The sequence below is a fragment of the Lepisosteus platostomus genome, chromosome 19 (assembly GCF_059453375.1).
Source record: "Lepisosteus platostomus isolate fLepPlt1 chromosome 19, fLepPlt1.hap1, whole genome shotgun sequence".
Classification (NCBI taxonomy): domain Eukaryota; kingdom Metazoa; phylum Chordata; class Actinopteri; order Semionotiformes; family Lepisosteidae; genus Lepisosteus; species Lepisosteus platostomus.
This window is the reverse complement of record NC_142629.1, coordinates 1,332,810-1,354,998: the sequence shown is the minus strand read 5'-3', so window position 1 is coordinate 1,354,998 and position 22,189 is coordinate 1,332,810. Positions and strand designations below refer to the sequence as shown.

The window sequence follows — 22,189 nt, the reverse complement described above, 5'->3', positions numbered from 1 at the left end:
CATATTTCAATATGCTTCTGATTCGGAGATCGTTCCAAATGTTGTAATCATCATATATCAGACGAATAGCACACTGTATTCTGTGTTAAATGAAAAAAAAATGCTTTTAAAAAGGGTACAATGAATTATGTACTCATTTTGCAACCTATTTTCTTTATCTGTCAATAAATCGCAGTCGCCCGAACTGTCTGTGATTCAGCGAAAACTCAAACAAAATTCCTTTTAAGAAACTCGTTTGTGCTTTCCAGGTTCAGTGCTTCGTTTCTTTGGAACACTCAGTGGGTATTTAAATGTGAGAGTAATGGGCAATACTTTTAAGAAGGTTGTGCTGTTTTGTTTTTTTTGGGAACAGGGTGGCTGGTCTGTTTCACTTCTAAAAAGCCCTTCTGATATGTTGTTTGACAAAGCAGTGTGAGAAAGTCATCGTACAGTTTAGCTCTGTAACATTAAACAGGGCTCACAGAGACGATAAATACTACAGTATAGATGGGTAAAGATCCAGAATAGCCATCTGTATTTAGAGAGTAGCGCTTAACTCTGCAATTGCTAGAAATGCATTTCATCATGGCAGGGTGTGCTCTGGGAAGCAGTATGCTATTGTTAAATTGCAAGCGTAAATAAATCATTTCCTTTGTAAGGAGGTGGTTTCCTTTTTGAAGTTCCAAAAATGCGGTGTTAAACTGCTTTCTGTTTTACTGTGACATTTCACCTCGTTTTTATGTGACTGATTATGTTAATTAACAGGGGTTTAAGAGGACAAGTAAGTGTTTCTGGGGTCGTTCTGGCAGGAACAAGGGTGAAAGCTTCTCCTTTGCTGTGTGTTTTGTCAGAAGATGCGATGCTGAAGACAAGAGAAAAGAAACGGGCGACCAAACTCACGCCAGCGTTTGCTGTTGTATCTCGGAGTCATAGGTTGTTTTATAACTTGTATGATTAGACTCCCTGGTGTGTCTGGGAGAAATCCAGAGGACTTGCGAATCAGCGGGGTACCTCTGACAGTTTCCAGCAAGGAGAGTGGCACTGTGAGGCCTTTTCCCTAAATCTGCTGCTCGGTGCCTCCAGTTTTGCCTTGTTTGACATCCTGCATAGCTTTTAAAGTGTACAGGTGAGCACGCAATATATACAGTCTGTGTTTATGCATATGAGATAGTTGAAAAGAATACTTCGTCCACTGTTTTCCTTTTTTTAATTTCACTTCTTGGAAAAATAAGCGCCTTTGGGGGTTATTAGGCAGGAGTGTTTTAATACGTTTGCTAATTGCAAGGCTGACGTGTAGCTCAGGAGCTTTGGCCAAGTGCTGTTTGTCTTCTTGAATTTCAGGGGGAGGACCTGTCTTCCTTACACTGCATTTTCCATTCTTCTCCCAATAGGTGCTGTTGTGTAACAGAACAATATTTTTCCATCTCGCTGCCTAGTCAGTTGAGTGACCTAGCCACAGGGTGTTTTGCCATTTTGTTTCCTAGCAAAGCAGGTTAGGTTTGGCTTTGAATACAACAGATAAATGTAGCAGTAAAAGAAACAATACCTGGTTTAATGTCCTAGACATTAGCCTGTGTTTGATGTCAACTTCAGGGGGGGGGAAACTGGCAGTTTTGTTCAAAGTGAAATACAGAAAAAGACCGCAGTGGAATTCTGCTGTGAATCTGCTTTGTTGTGGTTTTAAAATCAGCTGGAGCAAACACGGAAAAAAATTAGGCTTTCTGTTCAAGAGACGTGCAGCTGATTGATACAGTAGAGCTGCAGCCTGTCAGACCTTTTGTGTCTGTAGGCTGGGCTGACTTGATTATCCGCAGAGCTTCTTTTCTCAGCTGTGTTCCTCCAGCTTGTGTTGTGAGTGGCCGTGTCTCCTGGCGCAGATGAGCGGGGCTGTGGGGGACTGCAGAAGTCATGCTTACCCAAGAGCTCCCCGTGGATGAGGACAGCACTGAACTCTTCCTCCTGTACTCGCAAGGCAAAGCCCAGACCGAAATAAGGAGGTGCTTCTGTCTCCCCTTTTGCAGTTGATTGTGCTTGAAGCCCTCATTCCAGAATAAATGTTTATTGATGTGCGTTTGTTTTATGTGGGTCAATAAAATGATACGTTTTCTTAGTTTTCCATACGTGTAGTCGAGGGTCATGATTGTTGTGTCTCCGTCTGGATAATGTGAGTAGACGGCGGATCCTCCATACCGCGTCCATCGGACTGCGGTTTGTGAGGTTCAGAACACAATTCAGCACGGACAAGGGGATGCAAGCTGTCATGTCATGTGTTGTTAAAGGTGAATCAGGTTTCTGTTTTTACAACAGTACTGTGCAGGTTTCCGTCATGAGTGTTTTAACCTGTTGCCTTGTTTAAAAGTGTCATCACCAAGTCGAAAGTTCAAATGCAGGAAAGGGTGTATATTTGTGCTTTTATAATAATAATAATTATAATAATAATTGCTTACACTTATATAGCGCTTTTCTGGACACTCCACTCAAAGCGCTTTACAGGTAATGGGGACTCCCCTCCACCACCACCAATGTGCAGCCCCACCTGGATGATGCGACGGCAGCCATAGTGCGCCAGTACACTCACCACACATCAGCTATCAGTGGGAAGGAGAGCAGAGTAATTTAGCCAATTCATAGAAGGGGATTATTAGGAGGCCATGATTGGTAAGGGCCAATTGGAAATTTGGCCAGGACACCGGGGTTACACCCCTACTCTTTTCGAGAAGCGCCCTGGGATTTTTAATGACCACAGAGAGTCAGGACCTCGGTTTTACGTCTCATCCGAAGGACGGCGCCTGTTTACAGTATAGTGTCCCCATCACTATACTGGGGCATTAGGACCCACATGGACCACAGGGTGAGCGCCCCCTGCTGGCCCCACTAACACCTCTTCCAGCAGCAACCTTAGTTTTTCCCAGGAGGTCTCCCATCCAGGTACTGACCAGGCTCACACCTGCTTAGCTTCAGTGGGTTGCCAGTTGTGAGTTGCAGGGTGATATGGCCTTTTGTTTCATTCTTTATTGCAGTTCTTCCCTAAGCATGTTGTGGATGGTCTAGCACCTTCACAGGCTGTAATTCAAGTGCAAGGAGCAAGCAGTGATGAATTAATGAGAATCCTTAGTTCTGTAAACATGTTAATAGCCGCTGCACCATCCTGTAGGATGTTTAAACTTTTACCAAAAATATTTTTAGTAAGCCATCTGTGATTTTAAACATTTGCCCCCAGCAAATGGAGTTGTTTTACAATAGGTGCCTTTGTTGTGGTAAACACTGAACGTTTTGCAGACAGAGCCCTTCCTATAGAGAGGGACTTGATTACATCACCTCAGCAGAAACAAATGTAGCTTTTATTCAAAACAGCTTCATTTAAACTAATAGGATTTGACAGTAAATTTCTGAACAGCAGTTCGGGTAAGTGGATTAGTTTGACAATTTCATGCAGGTTTAAATCCCTGCTTTTCAGTTGCTCTGCCGTTCTTCTCAATGGAGCCCCTGCTAATGTGTCCGTTGGGATCACCCGGTAGTTTCTCTGCAGTGGTAAATCAAAACAATGAGGCTGCGGAATGAGACCGTTTCAGAATGCATTCCTATAGGCGCTGAAGAAAGGCGTTGAGATTGTGCAGTTGTCTGCATCCTCAAGTTAATCTCTCTGCTGGCTCGGAAAGGCCTAACTAGGGGTTGAGGTGCACTTGAGGAGGAGAGAGCCATCTTTTGTGAGCATTTGACTACACTCCAGTAACATTCCCTTATTTCTGGTGATCCCTGAGAATACGAGAAGATGTTAGTGCACAATAGTAGTGTCATTTTGTTACATGGAGTTGTGAGGGGTTTGGAGAGTCTGCAGAAGGCAAGATAACACACTCTTCACTCCTCTGGGCAGAGGCTGCCAGGTATTCCTGTTTCTAGTGTACGAATAAGTGATGTGTGAAAGTGAAGCATGTTTTTGTGGTCTTGCGCTGATGGGCTAGTGCAGTGAGTGGCCGTAAACGTACATGATAGCGTGCCTGCTTGTTGTAATGGAGATATTCAGATGTGAACTTGGAAGCAGCAGGGGACTGACTGGTGTTGGGGAAATATTTCTAAAATACAGACATTAGCCTCTATTAAACCCTGTAAACACTCTTCTAATTCACTCTAAATACTTTGGCTGTTGCACAAATCCCTGTGTCGCACAAAAGCAGCTGGCAAACACCCATTTCAACTTTTTAATAGTCTAAAGGGAGAAAACAATCGCCCTTTCTGAGTGTTTTCGATGTTTACGGTGCCCTTTATTGTAAGCTGCAATAGTTTAACAGTGCAGTATGAAGAAGTAAAACAGCAGAAAACCCTTCTACTGCCTTAAAACAGAAGTCAAACATTAGCTAACAATGAAATGTTGACTTGTACTTCTTTAGAAATATTTTTTATTGCTGGTGATTCCAAAATAAGTGACGTAATAAATTGTGCTTTTCCGACTTGAGCCGAATGTTGCTTTTACATGAAATGAAAGTAGGTGTGTAGTACAGTCTGTTGTTGATCGCTAAGGAATGCCAGGACTGTGATAGCCCTTGTGTTGTGAAGTTTGTGCTGCTGAAAGTGAACGGGAGTGGTATTGCTCATCAAAGAGAATACCTCTTCTGCATTTCCTTTTTACTAAGTATGTAGTACTTCCCAGGCCGATGGCTGTTTTACTGCGGGGTGAGAGGCAGACCCCCTCTGGATTGAGCTTCCTTGTTATGAGCTTGCAGCCTGTTTCAGTGCAGGGTTACCCCTTACAGATGGTGTTCAGAATCAGGATTGTAGGCCTGGTGTGTCTGAAACTCTGAAATTATTTACCCCATCAAGAATTTTGGAGCATCCATTATGTTCTCATTTTCTTCCTGATTGAATGCTTAAATAATAAGCTGCCTTATGATGCGCTGTGCGTCACGTAATGTGCTACTGTCTTCTTGTATTACAGGCAAGGCCTGGAATGTCTTGAGATGCGCTTTGCTTTTCATTTGGTCTGACGGAGTGGTGCGGCCGAAGGGAAGGACTGCGGTGTTAAAATAATGTTCATCCCGAACTCCGGAGAGTAGGGGAACGGCAAAATCAAATACGCCTCTTTCTTCTCCGTTGTGGAAAAAATGAGTCACTCTACAAATGTTGCTGTGCGGCTTTTATCCTGCTTTTTTAGTACCTCGCCATCAAACCTTTCAGCGGTGCCCAGTTTTGCACCTCGTGCACTCGCTGGCTAGGTTGTTTATAGACGTCTGGTTGTGGCCAATGCCCTGGTGCACACTTCCTGTGCTGCCGGCTGGGGTCGGGGCTCTGTTTGCGCTTTCTTTGAAAGACATCACATGGCACGGGCCTGAGATCATGGGTTATTAGGCCCCTTTAAAACACACAGGCTTCAGAAATTGATGGTATATTAACTAATGGCCAGAACCCTTAAGAGCTAAGTTCTAAAACACCTTGTTAAGAAAAGTATGCTTTATATATATGTGTGTGTCATGTTTTATATGCAATAAGATACAGGTAGTCATTTGTGTTTTTCTGAAAAGTAGCTAAAGCTCTTTTTATTCTTTGAAAAAGGATTTGGCTTATGTAATGCCTTCAGAGTCTAAATGTACTGTTGTTTTCCATAGCTGTCTTGTGTGCTCTACGATTAGACCACTAAAAGTTGATTTGAGAACAGACTAACGACATTCAAGTACAGGGCTGAGTCTTTTCTGCAAACTGATTTTCTCAGCCAGTATCCACCGGATTTTATTGCTCAGCTTTTCCTGTCCTCGCAATCAAGCAATCACTTCACTTCTCAGTAAGTGCAAGCCCGTTAGACAGCTCCATTTTAGGGCTGAATCTTTCCGTGAAGGGTATCTCCCGGAGAATCCTCTAATCGTCTAGAGTTTGATTTCTTTATTCGTTATTAGGGTTATGGTAGCTGGAGAAACGGTGGTGGACCCGTTGTGCTTCAGATTAAAGGATCAGGTGTTGTACGCTGGTTTGTAAACTCCGGTGTCGAGCACGAGCTGGGTGCTGGGAGGTGGGAGGAAGAAATGTCAAAGAGTGGTGCACATAGGCTTCTCACGTTTCCCTTGTCTTCATGATCCTGGTGCGTTTCCACTGCAGCGTTACCGCATCCCAGAAGGAATCCAAGATCAAGCCACATGCTAGCATCAGAAACCGTTCTTTTCAAGGAATCAAAATGATCTTCAGTCACAAACGACGGGGGTACATTTGAACCCACCCAGCCAGTTTGACAGCAGCTAATGAGTCCAGGGATCTCGTCCAGCTGTTTTTTGAAAGAATCCAGGGTATTGCATCCACGAAGTTAATTACTTCAACTAATAGAAGATCTATTCCATCTTTAAAGAGTTTTTCGTTTGGCTTTTGTAGTCTACAGTATATAAATCTTGTCTTCATTTCGCTAAACACGTAAAGAGTTAAACAGAAAAAAGTCTGCAGTATAAAGCAGAATGCAAGTGTTTTTCCAAGTTTCCAATCAGGAAATTGATTTCTTCAGGCTGTAGCCTTGATAGAGAAGCCCAGTGAAAAGCAAGCTTCATCAGTCATAGACAGGTGTTCTTGTAGGGTTTACGGTCTGAGCTCAGAACTGACTTGTATAAAACTGCTGGGCCCAACAGGCAACTAAGTCAAAATCTGATCTTGGACAAGTCATCTGTGTGTCCCCTACGGAGGTGGGCAGAGTGTCATACATGCTGTGCGAGTTATTCCTTTCAGCCGAGCTACATATGAATTACTAAAGCACCAGAGACCTCATTCATTTTTTTTTTTGCTGCTTTTTAATGTCTTCATTCGCCAGGCTTGTTTCCATGCCAACCACTGTACATTTTTCTAAAGGTGAAACAGAAATGAATCAAGAGGTCACCACTGCTGGCAGTTCTGCGGTTTCATTAAAAATGAAACCATCATTAAAAAGCCCAAATACGTAACGGGCTTCAGCTGAATAACTTTGTCAGCTGTTAATGTTTTTTATCATGTCCTGCCTGACCACATTAAACAGGAGCAGCCTTGCTCAGAGTGTCAGCGCGCAAGAGGAGATGCACACTGGCCTCTGTTTCTCCTGCTGGCACGCTAGTACTGGAGCAGAACTAGACACAGTGAACGAGCTGGTTTTCATGCGATTGACCTGCAGGCAGATTTGTGTGTGTGTGTGTGTGTGTGTGTGTGTGTGTGTGTGTGTGTGTGTGTGTGTGTGTGTGGCTTAGCTAGCCCTAGCTTTGTGATTAACCCGTTTATATTCAGAGTGCTGAGCCCCAGGGAGTGTTTTGGACAAAGCTTTAAAGACCCCCAGCTGTGATAATTCATTTTCCAAAATGTATTCCCCACTACGCTAAACATACGTTTCTTGCCCTTTGATTCCTGCCTTGTTCATGTTTCGTCCCCAAAGGCAACTTGTCAGGGAAGACTCCTAAGTCAGGAGAGTCTTTTTTGAGGTTAATTGATTACAAAAGGGGCTAATGGACGCTCTCTGTGTCGGCCTTGTGATCATTTCTAGCCCATTGACAAGAGACTAGGAAAGAATGCCAAAGGTCAGGAGAGTCGGCGCGTACAGTCATCTCACGGGTTGGATCTGCTCAGGAGAAGTGTCGTGACAGAAGATTGCGCTTTTCCGTTTTGGTTTTTCGCTTTGTCGTCCAGTCCTTCCAAGTGTCCGCACAAAGACATCCCCACTTAGCCTCCTGTGTGAAGTGAGCCCCGAAGAGAACTTGCCTCCTGCCCTGTTTTCGTGGTTGGACATCCCCACCCCTGGGGTCTGAAGAGTGTGGGGACCGGCTGTACGAGCCCTTCACTGTTTGCATGGCCTTTCAGTGCCTGCGGGTCCATGCAGCGTGGTGCGAGTCTGTGACCTACAAGCTCCATTGGCACCACGGTAAAACACGTTGGCTTTGGAAGACCAGCTGGCCGCAGAGTACAGTCTCGGAGTGTCACAGTACATCGAACTTTTGTCTTTGTCGACCAGTGCTGTTATTACTGTTGCTTTCTAGGCTAGTAATGTTCTTTAACATCACTTCAATAAATAATCAAGGTAAAAAACGGCAGGCACGGTAAGGTCATTCCCATTTCTTTGTCTGCCCTTCGGACAGATTCTGATTTGTCGTCTTAATCTGAGTTTGAAATGCTGTTGCATTCCTTCCACTCAGGTCAGGTAATCGTTTTCTCTTACTGAAAATATAAGAAGAGCCTTTGAAAAGAATCTGCTGTATAGTCGTCTTGTTACAGGCATTCTGTACAAGCCCTGGTTAAGAGGCATGACGCATCAGAAGCTCAATGGGAAATATGTCATCCCTTTTCTGGTGTGCGGTTTTTAGATATTTCTAAGTACCTGTAAATTTACTAACACTGAATAAGAAGAGAGATTTTGAATTGCTTTAATGGTAGCTCTTATGCAGTGCTCATTTCAGCTTTTTTTTCCTGCTTGCTTGTATAGTTCATTGTAGCACACTTCAGTTAATTATTGATCCACTGTGGACAGATTCAGGTTTTTTTGCCAGCGCTGGTGATCTTCTGTGCTTTAATTCCGGTGTGGTGAGCAGCCTGCCTGGCTCTCCCGTAAGGCCGTGTCCTCCTGTCCTCTGTGCGTCCGCCCCTCGCTGCGCGGCGGGCTCTGCTCCCGGTGCCGAATGGCGTCTCAGGCCTGTGCTCTGTGTTGCAGGTGCTCTTACCGTGGGCCTGGTCAGACAGTGTCAGACTATCCATGGACGGGACAGGACCTGCATCCCCCCGCGGCTGCCTCCGGAATGGGTCACCACGCTGTTTTTCATCATCATGGGGATCATATCCTTGACTGTCACGTGCGGCTTGTTAGTGGCGTCACACTGGCGCAGGGAAGCCACGAAGTACGCACGCTGGATAGCGTTCACTGGAAGTAAGTTTCTTTTGGGTTCCTCCCAACACGCCACCTGTGGCTAATCTGTACTCCTCATTTTCAGTTTCAGGATGAGCGTTCTTCGCTCTGCCCGTACCTGCACTGCACACTGTCCTGGGGATTTGGGAAACTATTTCCATACTTTGTGGCAGAGGATCCTGTAAAAAAATACTTCCTGCTCTTGATAGGGGAAAAATAACCTAAGAACAGAAAATAATAAGCAGTGTGATTGATCAAAAATCCGTAGGAAACTAAAGCAATTTCTTTAATATTATACAGAAGGGTTTTGGTCATTTCTCCAGTTTTAAAATAGCTCTACGGTCTGCCTGTGAAAACCGTTTTGGAAGGGGACCCGAGTCTCGTTAGGGCTCATGTCTCCCATCCAAGTTGATAATCTTGATTCCTTGAGCTGTGCTGGCCTGAGGATATCCATCGGCACAGCAGTGCCAGGAGCAGGTGGTTCTGGTCTCTGGGAGATGGTGGTTGATGCTGACATACCCATCTGCCGGGCTAATCCTGCACATGTAGAGAACTGTAAGGCCAGGCTTCCTAAAGAGCTGAAGGAAAACAATGGGTCTGCTCTTCTGTGCAGGGACTTGGCAGCCGGCATCGCTGGTAGAAGTTTCGTTTTCTGGCTGATTAGTGTTGACCTCTCCGAGCACCAGCCTTGCACCAGCATCAGAACATACGTCTAATTACTTCCAGCTCCACCAGTTTCCAATTATGAACACTGCTTCCTGCATAAATCTCACCGATTCAGTGTTCAATTATAACAATGCCGTCTGACCATTAGAGAAGAATTCATTGTTTGCGAGCTAAGGAGAAAGTTCCCAAGCCACTAGGGATCGGCCTGTATTCACACAGCAATTACATGTGCTCTGATTTCCCCTTGAGAAGAACAAAGAGGACATTAAACCCCAGCGCTTATAAACTCTTCTGCCAGTTATTCTCTCTGCAATCTTTAGGATTCTGATATGAACAAAAAGCATAAAGTGTAAAGAGTGAAGCGCAAGTCTTTCTGAGACGTGACTGGTGCTGGGTGTAGATTTGGGGATTCAGTATGCCGGAGCAGCCTTTGTAATGGAGTCTGCTTGTGCCCTTGGGCTGATCTGCTTCATTAGTGCACAGAGGCCAACATTGCCTTGATTTCTCATTCGTTATTGCTGTTCACAGAGGAAGGCAGCCTTCTGCTGGTGCTCTGTAGCGCTGCGTTTGGTGTGAACTACATCTGTGTGAGCTGCGGTGCTTCTGGCTGCTGCAGATCAGCTTTGAAAACTTAACGTAATTAAAACACAGTTCCCATGGTGGTTAAAGAGAAATGTGACAACTTTGGTTTTCAGCAAGGACCCGAGCTCAACAGTGTTAAAGAGGTAGAGCAGTGAGAGCTTCCTCCTCTGAGCCGCTGAACTGGAAGAGGAATTTTAGTGTCCCTGCTGAGAAAAGCTCAGAGATAAACTGAAAACCAAGATCAACACTGTTGTTTTTGGAGGAGTGCTGTCTGCATCGCATTAGTGTTCAGGCAGTCAGCTTCAACCACAAGGTTCAGGCTAAGGGCTTGGTACACCTGAGTGCTAGCAAGTTGCGGTCTGCTTCAGTCAGGGGAAAAAAAGCCCGTTGCCGCCCTAGGTTGAGTTCGAGGAAGAAAAAACAGATTAATTCCTAACATCATTCATGTCAAATGCAGACAAAGTAAAGGAACTAAATATCTTTAGTATTGACCAGATGCTTGCAACAGTATTTGATGTTTTAAACAACAAGATATAAAGGTGATATATATATATAAAGATATAGACAACACAATGCAAAGAACGGCTCCTCTCAGTCACCAACAACATTCAGAGGAAATGCCTTTCAAACCTGAAATGTGAGGCACTTCTGTCCTTAAGGAGCTAGAGCTGGCTTGATTGAAGAGCTACTTAGCCGTTCAAAGCAACACTTTGGCACCCTGCTGGAGGCACCTGGACAAGAGTTTCGATTGAGATCAGTGGGTCAGATCCTGTCCTACTTCTCTCTCCTTAATAATCCTTTTTAATATTCTTATGTACAAATTGAAATTTGGACAAAAATATTTTATGCTAATTCACCTTTAATATTTACGTGGGCTGCCGCCGTGCGTCAGCATCTGTTGGCTGTACAGGAACAAGTAAAGCTTAATTCAATGCTGAAACATTTTCTTCCTTCTATCTTTCCAGTGTGGATTTAACTTTCATTGATATTGTTGTATGTCAGATATTAAAGTTCAGGCAAGGGTTGTAGCAAATTATTTTCCTGCTATTTATTGTGGGTACATCCCTGAATGTCATCTTAATTATCTGCTAAACTGTGAGCACACTCCACTGGGCTGTTAATGTTGCTAACAAATACAGTGATTAAAATAGTGCGAAATGGCTGCTTTGATTTCTCTGTGGGAGTTTTCTGCAATAGTCTTAAAGTGCTCTGTCATCATTTCTGTGCTGACTTTGCATCTGTCTGTCCAGAAGTTTAAAGTGCCAATTACTTCCTAAAAAGAAAAATCTGTATTAAACTATCTTGAAATCTTAAAAGATAATATATGCCAGGAAGAGATTTATTTCATGAGCCTTAAAATGTGACTCATTTTAATAAATAGTTTCTAATACATAAATATCAGGCATTGCTAATTGAGAATTTATAGCACTTTTTTGTCGATGCGTCCCATGTTTTTTATTAATAGGGATTTTTAATTGCTGTTTCACAGTTTAAATCAAGATCATTGGATAGCTCATCCTAGTTAAATGCTGATGAGCTGGCATTGGAGTCTTCACAGGAATCTCAGTTGTATATCCAGCCCAGTTTTTATCTCTGTATTTGGTGTAAACCTAATTTGTATGGGGAAACAGTAGGGAAGAGAATTAAGAGCAATTTTCTTGAAAGCACTAGAGTATAAAGTATACCAGCTGATGAAAATCTGTTGAATGTGCACGCTTTAAATGTAATATTAATGCATCAAATGGGGAATGAATCAAAGAGAAATGGCTCAAAATTGTTCTTAGTTCTTTTTGAGATTTGTGATTGTCACACTTTTTTGGGAAATGAGTCATTTTTTGCGGAGGCGGTGAAATCATAAAGTAGGACATAGATAAAGGGAGATCTCTGCTTGAAAAAACAGTCTGGATGCACTGTTCTGTACAGTGTGTTCTTTGGTTTAAAAGGTATAAAGAGGAAATGCTGTGTGATTACGTTTAACTCTTATGATCCTGTAAGCTCTTGGTTTGTGCATATCAGACGTACAACTGGCAATATCTTTCAAAATCTCTTAAAGCCGTGAAATGAAAGTCAAGATGTGACATTATGTGTACATGCTGATTTCTTGTGCACAAGGCAGAGGCAAGCAATGCATCTGTCCCCAATACCCTGCTGTTTACCAATAACTTACAAGGCCTGTCATTCATAGATTCATTTAGAAATGTTTGCTTTGGGTGGGTGTTTCTCAGTGTGCCAGCTTTGTTTTTAATCTTCCACATAAGGGCGACTGGTATGCATTTTCATAGCCTTACACAGGTGCTTGGTAGTAGTGGGTTGGCTTCAGGCCACTGTAGATGAAAGGGGGCTTTGTGCCATGTGCACAAGACCCTACTATCCACAGAGGAGATGCTCAGGCCTCTGAACAGGTTCCTTATTTCTGTTCCAGGTCAAGGAAGCCCCTGCTCTGCAACGCAGTCTGGACTAGCATATGGGCTGTCAGCAGGGGCAGACATAAATATTAGCCACTGTCTGCCTGGCTTAGTGGGTTAGCCGCCACACTCCCTCAGCTGGTCTCGCAGAGTCGGCGAGCAGCACCATGTGCTCTTCAGGCTGTCTGCAAAGGGAGGCCGCTGTGCTGGTTGCGCAGTTCAGCGTTAGAGGGAAGGGTCGCGACCCACATTTAAAAAGAGTTTCCTTGATTTCCTGCTGTAGGAAGTCCAGCACCAACTTGTTGAATGACTGCTTTTGGCACCTTTTCAACACTGTTTTGTTTAAATCCACTTTTCATTTCATTTCAGAATAAAAGTTCTAGTAGCCGAATGCGAGATGACATACAGCCTATGGAACTTCATCTGACTAATTTCAGTTTCAGTCTAAAACAGCAGGTTTTGCTGATGCATTTTGTGAGTTTGGCCAGTACTTTAACAACTTAGATATAATGGCATCCAAGGCCTTTATATAGCTAAATCAGATGTTCTGTATTTACATTTGTATATTAAAGAATAAAAATGTTTCATTTGGATCATTTCAAATGTACTGTATCGAGAGTAAATAAGAAAATGACCAAAGTAACCCGATACAAATAAAAACTCACTTACATAAATATGTAAAAAACACGGGATGTTATTGATAATAAATGTCACAGATAAAGTGAGTAAGCAATAAAATTCAAATAAAGGCTGAGGGAAATCAGGCTCTTCTGAAAATACAGTCAGTACTGCAATATTGTACTGTATATATGTGTAACTACAGGTTCATAAAATAACACTGAAATGGTGTTCTTTTTATCGGTTTTAATGTTAATTATGAGTTTAATTCATGGATTTAATTTTGCAAATGTTTGTAGACTAATGATTCAGTGTGTAGCCATGACACCCATGCATGACAATGGCAGTGCAGTGCAGACACAGGCGTCTTCTGTTGCTCCTGTTCTGCTTAGTAAAACCTCTGTAATGGTTAAATAGCCTTGAGGTTCTCATTCCGAATACAGTACAGTGTTTTATCTTGCCTTTCGTAAGCTGTGGGAAAGAGCCCTTCAGGGCTTGTTTTGACTACGCTGGAGCAGAATTGCCCGACAGATGTTAGCAAACACGTTACAGTACTTAATCTGTGTGTTTTCATAATCCGATCATGGCCTTGATGCATGTCTGCATTTGCATTATACAGTTTAAAACTTTATTCACAGAGCTGTAAAAGTGACTGATTTTGAAATGTGATTTCAATGCCTGATTTGTAAACCACTAATTGAATTTTGCTATATCCTTTCTGTCATTCCCCCCTTACTTGTGCTTCAGTGAGCTCGACTTTCTGAAATATTCTACACTGTGGGAGTAGCAACAGAAGCCAGATTGTCCAGTAATACACGGAGCAGCTGCTGTCCATCACAGTAGTCTGAACGCTTGTGAAATATTTATGACTTCCATTAACATCAAAAACTGTTGAGAGGGTGGATTTAAAAATAGGTTTTCTTCTACAGAACTGTTACATGTATAATGTGGGTAAAACTGGATTCCCATGAAAGTTATTGGGATGTTCTTGTTTATTGTTGCTTCTGCAGCCCTAAATACTTAAGGGGGTTGATCTGCGAGTTGACCTTTTTTGTGGAATTAACAGATACAGTGGGTCTGACTCACAGTGTCCCTTGTTTGAATTTTCATGAAGGCAGTATTAAACTCATTTCCAGTTACTGTATCTCTACTATTCGGTCGATCAGACATGAAATGGGATATTGAGGCATACAGTTTGAGGCAGCAACATTTTTTAAGTTATAAAATTGCAACTCGTTTTGATTGCACAAGAGCATCAGTGAAATACATTTATATAGTAGTGGATATACAATGCAATATAATATTATTAAAGACCGTTATCACCTGCAGTCGTTTCCCTTTTTAACAGAATCAAGAAATTGCATAAACATAAAAAAAAAACTGGTGGTACACTATGCCAGGTTGTAAATAAGTTATTTCAGTTATTGCTGTGCAAGGATACTCAGTCCGGTTATTATAAGGGGCCACTGTGCCACTTGTTGCCTGCATGAAAAAATGTTGATGTTACAATCTTTTTCAGCTTCACAGACATGTACTTGATCTCATGTATTGCTAGGATCCCAGGCATCTGCAACTTTCTTCCACATGTTTTTCCCCTGTTCTCCGAGGTTTGAATGTGCATGAGGAGGAGGAACCCATTTCAGACTGGACCCTCTGGATAGATATCGCTGTGCAAGTAGTAACTTGGCAGTGGCCTACAGCTGGCTTGGCTTAAACTGGTTTGTACCAGTAAATTATACACACCACACCTGTAAAAGGATTGTCATCACATGTTATCAAAGGCTGCTGCTCCGTCTCTTAATCAGCAGCCCCTGGCTGTATTGCTGGTTCCTTCAGTCTGTCTGGCTGTGCCAAGCTCATGAACTCTTTGGCATGTTTAAAAGTATGCAGGGGACCAGGCCACCTGCTTAACCTAATTAATTCTGTCCAGCTTTCTTGTCTTTTTCTTCTCGAAACAGCGGTGTAGTTCTTTGAAATCCCCTGATAAAATTAGTGGAAAGCTGTCAGATGTCTTTCACAGTTTGGAAGCAACAAGGTTTTATCTCACACACCCCTTCCCTCCAGGTGCTGGAACAAAACTCTCTGACCTCCAGTAATCACATTCTGAACATTCCTGCGAGCAAATTAATTACCGCTGTGGATTAAGAGTGAATTTTAAATTTTGCAAAGTGCTTTTTGGAATTCCATCTGTAGATGGCTCCAGTTTTGTGTGCGTAAAACCTGTTTGCAGGGATGAATTAATAAAGAAAGTTGCATTCTGTTTTGTGGTGGCATTATCCTGTGGACTAGCAAACTGCAGGATTCAGCAGTACTTTAGTAGGGGCCTAATGTTTAATCCCTTTTTTCTTTTAGCAAGCATGGTTTCTCTTATTGTACCTGTCTACACTTGCAGAAAGCAAGTACTTTTTTCCCTTTGTTTTTAAAAATGAAAACAAGGGTGGTTTAGGAAATTGTCACGTTTGGCTTTTGTGATTAGTTCGGTATTGTCATTTCAGAAATTCTTTCAGTGACCCAGAAAGCAGAGACACAAATGGGAACAAGAAGCGTTTGGCCCATTGCTTGTTAAGTTGCCAAATAGAAGGGTGTTTTGCAGCCACAGATCTGATGTTATAAAATTACTTACTTTTCTGCTGTCTCCAAGCTTTATGCTTTCCAAACTCCTGTAAGGTTAATTGCACTGTAGCTTGGGAGCATCCAGAGACCCTGTTATCCTCCTAATGGTTCTACAAAAGTGATGTTAATGTGCTGAGATGTACGTTGTGATTTATCCCTATTAGAGCTCTTTGAAAATAGATTTTCTTGCATAGTGTGTGGCTGACTGGGAAGAGTGAGCCCTTCCCCTGTCACATGTGCAGAGCTGCACCACCCTTGGAACAGGTGCTTCTGAAATCCGTCTGGAAATGGAACGCTTAAATCTGATGTCATTGGGGCAAGTTATGTCAAGATTGGAATTTCAGATCAAAGACAGCTTCAGTGTTTTTAGATTTCAGAGTCTCAGTAAATGAACTGGGGCATCAGTGTATTCACTGCATCAGATGCATTTATGTCAAATACATTGCCGTTCTCTTTCTCTTGTCACAGCGTGAAGAGCTTAGCCACAGTTATCTGCTCCATTGCGCAGCCCCTCCCCTTTAATGGTGGTGTTAAGCTGTCTGGTGAAAGACAAAAAATCAAAAGCTAGACAAGGTACCCTGTGTAAAAGTTAGTTTTTTTTCCGTTTACAGATACAATGCTTCAATAACGCAGACACTGCGATTTAAAACATTGGTCAATCAGGCATCAGCCAGTGGCAGTATAGTCCCAGATTACCTCTCACCATCTCCTGTTTGACAACCATTGTCTCTAAACTCATTGTCATTTTTCCAGATTTGGACAACAGTGATGTATATCCTTGCTTCCTTTACTATGGACTGAGATCCATTCCCAATCATTGTATGAGAAAATAGCCCATTTTAAGTTATTATGGCATTAACATACTGTACCATGTCAAGAGATATCCTGATATTTCCTTTCTCGTCTTCTTTTGCAGTGGTCCTGTTCTGCATGGCAGCTCTCATCTTCCCCATAGGATTCTACATCAATGAAGTGGGAGGACAGCCATATAAGTTACCTAACAACACAGTGGTGGGGTCTTCATATGTACTGTTCGTCTTATCCATTTTTTTCACGATAGTGGGACTGCTGTTCGCTGGGAAAGTCTGCCTGCCTGGCTGACAGCTCGTGCCTGCCGTCGTCTTCGAGCTTGGAAATTGCACCTGCAGAGGGGTACTTGAAAAAAATACCGAAATGGACTAATAATGAGCTGTCTTTGTGAAGGGGGGGGATCTTATTTAAAACTCTCAGCTTGTTCTCACTATGCACTTTGGATAAACTGAAGAGCCTTTTTTCCGGATGAGACGCAGACAATGAGCAGCATGCCTGCAGCCACTGATGTAGCTGCGCCCGCACTGTGACGCGTAGTCGTTCAGAGGGTCTTCGTTGATGACAAGAACATCACCCTTTACTGTACATGTTGTTGTTTTGTTTTTTGTTCTCGATTGGTAACAGTTTCATCATGCAGGAGTGTTTTACCAATTTCGAAAAGCAGGAGTATGGAAAGGTGGGCTTCGTGGTGGCTTGTGTAGTCAAAGCCTTCACTCGAGAGTCTGGGGGGTGCCCTGTAGCCGGGAGGTTGCCAGTTCAGATCCTGGCTTTGCCACGCGCTGACTGGTTTGGAGCTCCCAGGGACTGGGACACTATGGGCTGAATAGCGTAGAGTTGAATAGGGCACCGTGGGCCTGCTGCTTCTCAGGCATCTGAGTTTCGGTTCAGGCTGGCACGGAGGCCCTGTCAGGGCGGAAGGGAAGAAGGGGCGACCCGAGGCGAGTGACCCTGATACTCGTGCTCCATTCTCCTGTCCCAGGCAGGTTTCGTGTGTGGCGGTGGAGGGGCGGGGTTGAGTAGGCACCTCTGCTCGCAAGCAGGGAAGAAGAAAACCCCTCTGGTTCTAAATTTTAAGAAACAGGATGAAAATCTGAAACTCGTCAGTACTTAGGCCAGTGGATTGCGGGACAAGTCCAGGTGAGGCAGGCCTCACGGTTTAAAATGTCGGCTGTGAAAATTATTTTTCACGGTCATGTTTCAGTACCTGATGATAAACCAAATAAAACTTAAATCCTTAATTATGTGTTGGATCAGTTCATCAATAAGCCTGTAATTTTATTTCAATCAGTAAACGTTGGTGTGTCACCCCTCTCTTATGTTGTTTGTAATTTACGTGGCCTAACTTGTTACATACTGTATATAAATACAATGCCAGAAATGCTGTTTGGTTTGCTAAGAGAGCACTGTGATATGCACCAACAATCAAATCCAATAACAAGAGAAGCTGTTGTCCTGAAGGTGTTGGGTAAAAGCTCTTTGGGTTCCTCATTCTCGGTAATTCACCCCGATTTCTTAGTCCCAGAAATCGTCCCGTCCCCACTTGCTCCCTCTTGGTGCAGTTTAATAATAGATAAAAATGTCCACAGTTCAATCAGATTTCTGTATATCGAAGGGCAAAAAATGTCATTTAAAGCTAAATCTGGAATGTAAAAAAATACACTGTTGGTAACATCTTCCTGGTGTAAGCAAATACTGTACAGGCTTTTTGCTTGCTTATCTCTGCTCAAGAGTACAGGAGCATGCCCCTTGCACAGGACAGAGGCACGGCTGCACATGTAATAGCTGAACTTTAAGGTAATGAAGCCTTGTCTGCATTCGAACAAAATCCGTATTTGCAGAAAATAAACCTAGGTCAGAATGTCGCTGCTCTTTTAGTGCAAGATTTAAAGGGTTTCTTCAGTTCAGAACTAGATTAGTGGGGGAAGATGCTCTGTTTTGGTACTCATAGATTTTTTTTAGTGTCTAAGTGTTTTGAGTTCCATACCTGTAATTATGCACGCTTATTTTGGGAATACTCTGTAGTCACGGGTTATAAAGGGATTGATTTATTTTTCTGAATCCAATGTGTGTTTTATTTGATTACTTCAGAAAGATCATAAGAGCTAACCCAAGCTATGTTCTAAGGGCTTGAAAGGGACAAAGACACACAGAGCTGAAAGGAAAGGTGCTTGTGGCACCTAAATGTCTGTTTGCTTAGGAAAGCGAGTGATGTTTTCTGTTATTTGGCACAAAATATTTAACCTTAAAATCTGATGCCATATCTTTTTGGGGGAAATATGTACGACATAAAACTGTCTTTTTGAACATCAACTTCTGTTTGAAAACAAAACAAGCAAAACACTATGAATACAAAATTAAATGTAATGCACTACTTGAACTTAGTAGCCATAGTTCTGAACAAATTCAGTGATTTAATTGTATACATAATGTTGGGAAATCATGAGAAACTAGGTTTAGTATCTTTGGGGATTAGTGCGGAACAATTGGAATCAGAGCTGTTTTTTTTGCATTTCTGGTAAATGCTAGAAAAAGCAATCACACAATAATACCATCTATACTGCTTAGACTAAAATACGATTAATGACTTGTAAACACATAAGGCTGTGGTTAATCGGTTTATAGAAAAAAAGTCTCAACTTCTACCAAAGTTGCTCAGAATTCACTAATCTGAAACAAAGATGCAAAACCATTGTTCTGAAAGCAGGGTGCTCGAATACGTCACGGCCTTTATGTAAGCATGGAAAGAATTACAAATCTTAGGCTGAGATACAGTAGCTGAGTGAGGTTACCCCATTTATAAATACCCATATCAGATAAAAATCGTTCTCCTTTTTTCTGCAAGCTAAGCCATATGAGCACTGACACAAATTATGGTGCATTGTGGACCATAGCCTTTTCACAGTTCATCGATTAGTCAACTTATTTTCTGTTTAAAATGAAATGATTCAAAGACAATGGGAGGGAATATACCACAGGTGAATTCAGAACTAGCACTAGGAAGGAGCTCCACTGTGTTCCATCTTCGTTCCTTGGAGAGCTCTGCATAAAACAAAAACTGGGAGAAAAGCATCCTGCTAATCTGCCTGTATCCATACTCTACAAGAAACCCTATACAACATGAGTGCAGGACTGAAAGACCACATACTGTTGTGCGCCACCTGAATTGCTAACTCGAGCAGCTGCAGTTTCTGGAGCAGCTGTTTTTGCCTCTGGTATTTCTGTTTTAAAATATGAGCATTTTTGTAAGTCACGTCTGAATTTGAAAAAGTCAGTAAAATGCTGTGGTAGGGGAGTGGACAACGAAGCAGTCGCAGTCTCATGTGGAACTGGCATAAGGATCACACGCCCAGATATCCACAGCCACCTGCTGCCTAGTTCCATGGTTTGCTCTCCTTAGAGTTTAGTGTTTCCGTTCAGTTTGGAACATTCGGCTGTGCCTGTGATGCTCGCAGTGCCCTAGGAAGAGCTCTGAAGCCACGTTTGACATCAGAAAGTGAATCGGATATGTCGAGAGTTCATGTTGTACGCTGTAGCTTGCAGAGAAGTGCACTGGAGTGGTGCAGTCCTTGTGAGGCCTTCTTCCTCAATATATATGTTCGGCTTTACTTACAGACTCGAGCATAGCGCTACCAAAAGTAAAAATACCCATATTTTGCCTAATTTATTGACATTCCCAAAATGTTTTCATCTTATCTGAACACAGTGTGACACTACACAATTTGTTTTGCTCCCCCGAAGCTATCTAACGTTTCAGTGTTTACATTCGTTTATTTTTAAAATGATTTTTTTCTCAATTAATAGATCGGCAGCGAAGTGCTTATTAGCCCATGTACATATTTTGTGTTTTTTTTGTGTTCTGGTATTTGACTCCCGAAGCTTGCGGTCTTGATGAGCTGGTGCTGGGAAGCCCTTGCTTCAGAAAGCTGGGTGCAGTGTTATTTCTGTTGGACTGCAGAGATCCAGGTTTCTTGGCAACTTACCAAGCAGTGAGAATCAGAATCTGAGGCTGCTGCTTCATGGACACTGGCCACACGTTACTGGTCTTAAAATATTTGTCTTCACTTCACATGCTTCTGGATTAACTTGTGCATCTCGGAGGAAATGCCCCAGTGCTGTCAGAAGAAACAATCTCGATCTTAACTTATTTTTTAATGTCTCTTTGCAGTAGATTATTTAAAGCACAATAAATACTGGTGGGATTTATTGTTACCATTGCTTTTTTTTTTACATTTCTCCTCGTCCAGAGCTGCCTCTAACACTACATTGGACAGTATTAGCATTTTTACAGTCTCTGCGTATTAATGTGTTTGGGAGAAAGGGCTGCAACAGCTGGTAATTGGATGTACTTGTGTTGTATTTATGCAGCATGATTGATGTGGAAGAAAAAATGCACTCCTTATTTTTTCTCTGGGTTCAAATGTGTACGTTTGGTAAGATGAGGGGGGAGGGTATGTAATGGATTTGTTAATTTATGCCAATATTTTCGTATAAATAGAATCAGCCACTTGACCAAAGTGATACTTTTTAACCCTGTTGTAGCTGGCTGTGTTTAAGTTAATAAGGTTACCTTTTTACCAGTGGAAAAGAAAAGTCTGACGCGCTTCTGGATTCTAAAATACACTACAACCAACCACCTGCATGGGGCTGGCAGACAGAGCAGAGCTCACTGGGAAGGGTTGCTGAAGGATACACTTGATTTCTGTACCTTAGCCAGGCCGAACTGCCTCTATCGTAACCTGCTTTTTTTTTGCTTTGAGATAATAGCAGCTGAAATCAACATGCAATTTTGCCCTTCAGGAAGACCTTTGAAGGATAACAGTAATGAAGGATATCAAATTTTCTTTAACTTATTGGCATTTCTTACAAGAAATATGAGCTAGTTATTATATAACCACATTTAAGGAAATTTATGGTTTTGTGGCATGGTCTGTACAGTATTCCAGGCTATATTATTGATGTTTTCTATTGGTTGTGACATTTTTAAAACCAGTTATTTCAAAACTGAAATTATTAATATAACTGTAAAAAATGGACATAATTTTTTCTTCACCTGTATTTTTGTTATTGAGACTCTTTATGAGAATAAATCGTCTACTAAATGACTGAGTGGATGCCTCGTCTCATTGTATCTTTACACCTGTCTCTAAATGCAGCTTGGTAATGACGGTATGATGAAAGGGGAGCAGTGTTTGATTCTTCATTATGTATATGCAAATGTTTTATGAAGTCATTTGTGTGCATCTCAGCCTCTTAAATCTTCTCCCATTTTGTATGTGCAGAGCAAAACGTCTTTATACACTGGGCTGCTCCTTTCACCCACCTTCAACTTTTGATCTCTGCTGTAATCGAATTAGCTTCCTTTGTCTTATCCAGCTGGCAGACTGCACTGCTCTGCTTTTAATATTTAATTGCTTTAAGGATTTCCACGTATGGGGAAAGTTATCGATCTCCTGGTACCCCTCTGTGCTTCTCTGCATGTTGTGAGCTCTGCCGATTTCCCACTCCTTTTAGCGGGTGGCTCAGGTGGATGGTGAGACAGCACATTAAAGTTGATCGAGTGCAGTCCTGCACGTTTGTGACTGAGACACCTGGCCCCGTCCAATCAGGAAGACCTGCAGGGGAAGCCAGTCTTAAACCTGCTCTGTTCAACGGCAAGTACTGGTGTGATGGTTCCGACAAGTACTACAGACAT

The 22,189-nt window shown here is 42.4% G+C and overlaps 1 protein-coding gene across 1 annotated transcript in view; it reads left to right on the top strand.

The window, feature by feature from the left end:
* Positions 1–21,608, top strand: part of mosmoa (modulator of smoothened a) — a 32,996-nt gene extending 11,388 nt beyond the window's left edge. Inside the window, exons 2-3 of the mRNA XM_088612330.1 lie at positions 8,612–8,824; positions 16,604–21,608. Coding sequence (XP_088468456.1) covers positions 8,612–8,824; positions 16,604–16,788 — 398 coding nt within the window. The 3' untranslated portion in view covers positions 16,789–21,608. The remainder of the gene's footprint in view (positions 1–8,611; positions 8,825–16,603) is intronic.
* Positions 21,609–22,189: the final 581 nt, after the last annotated feature.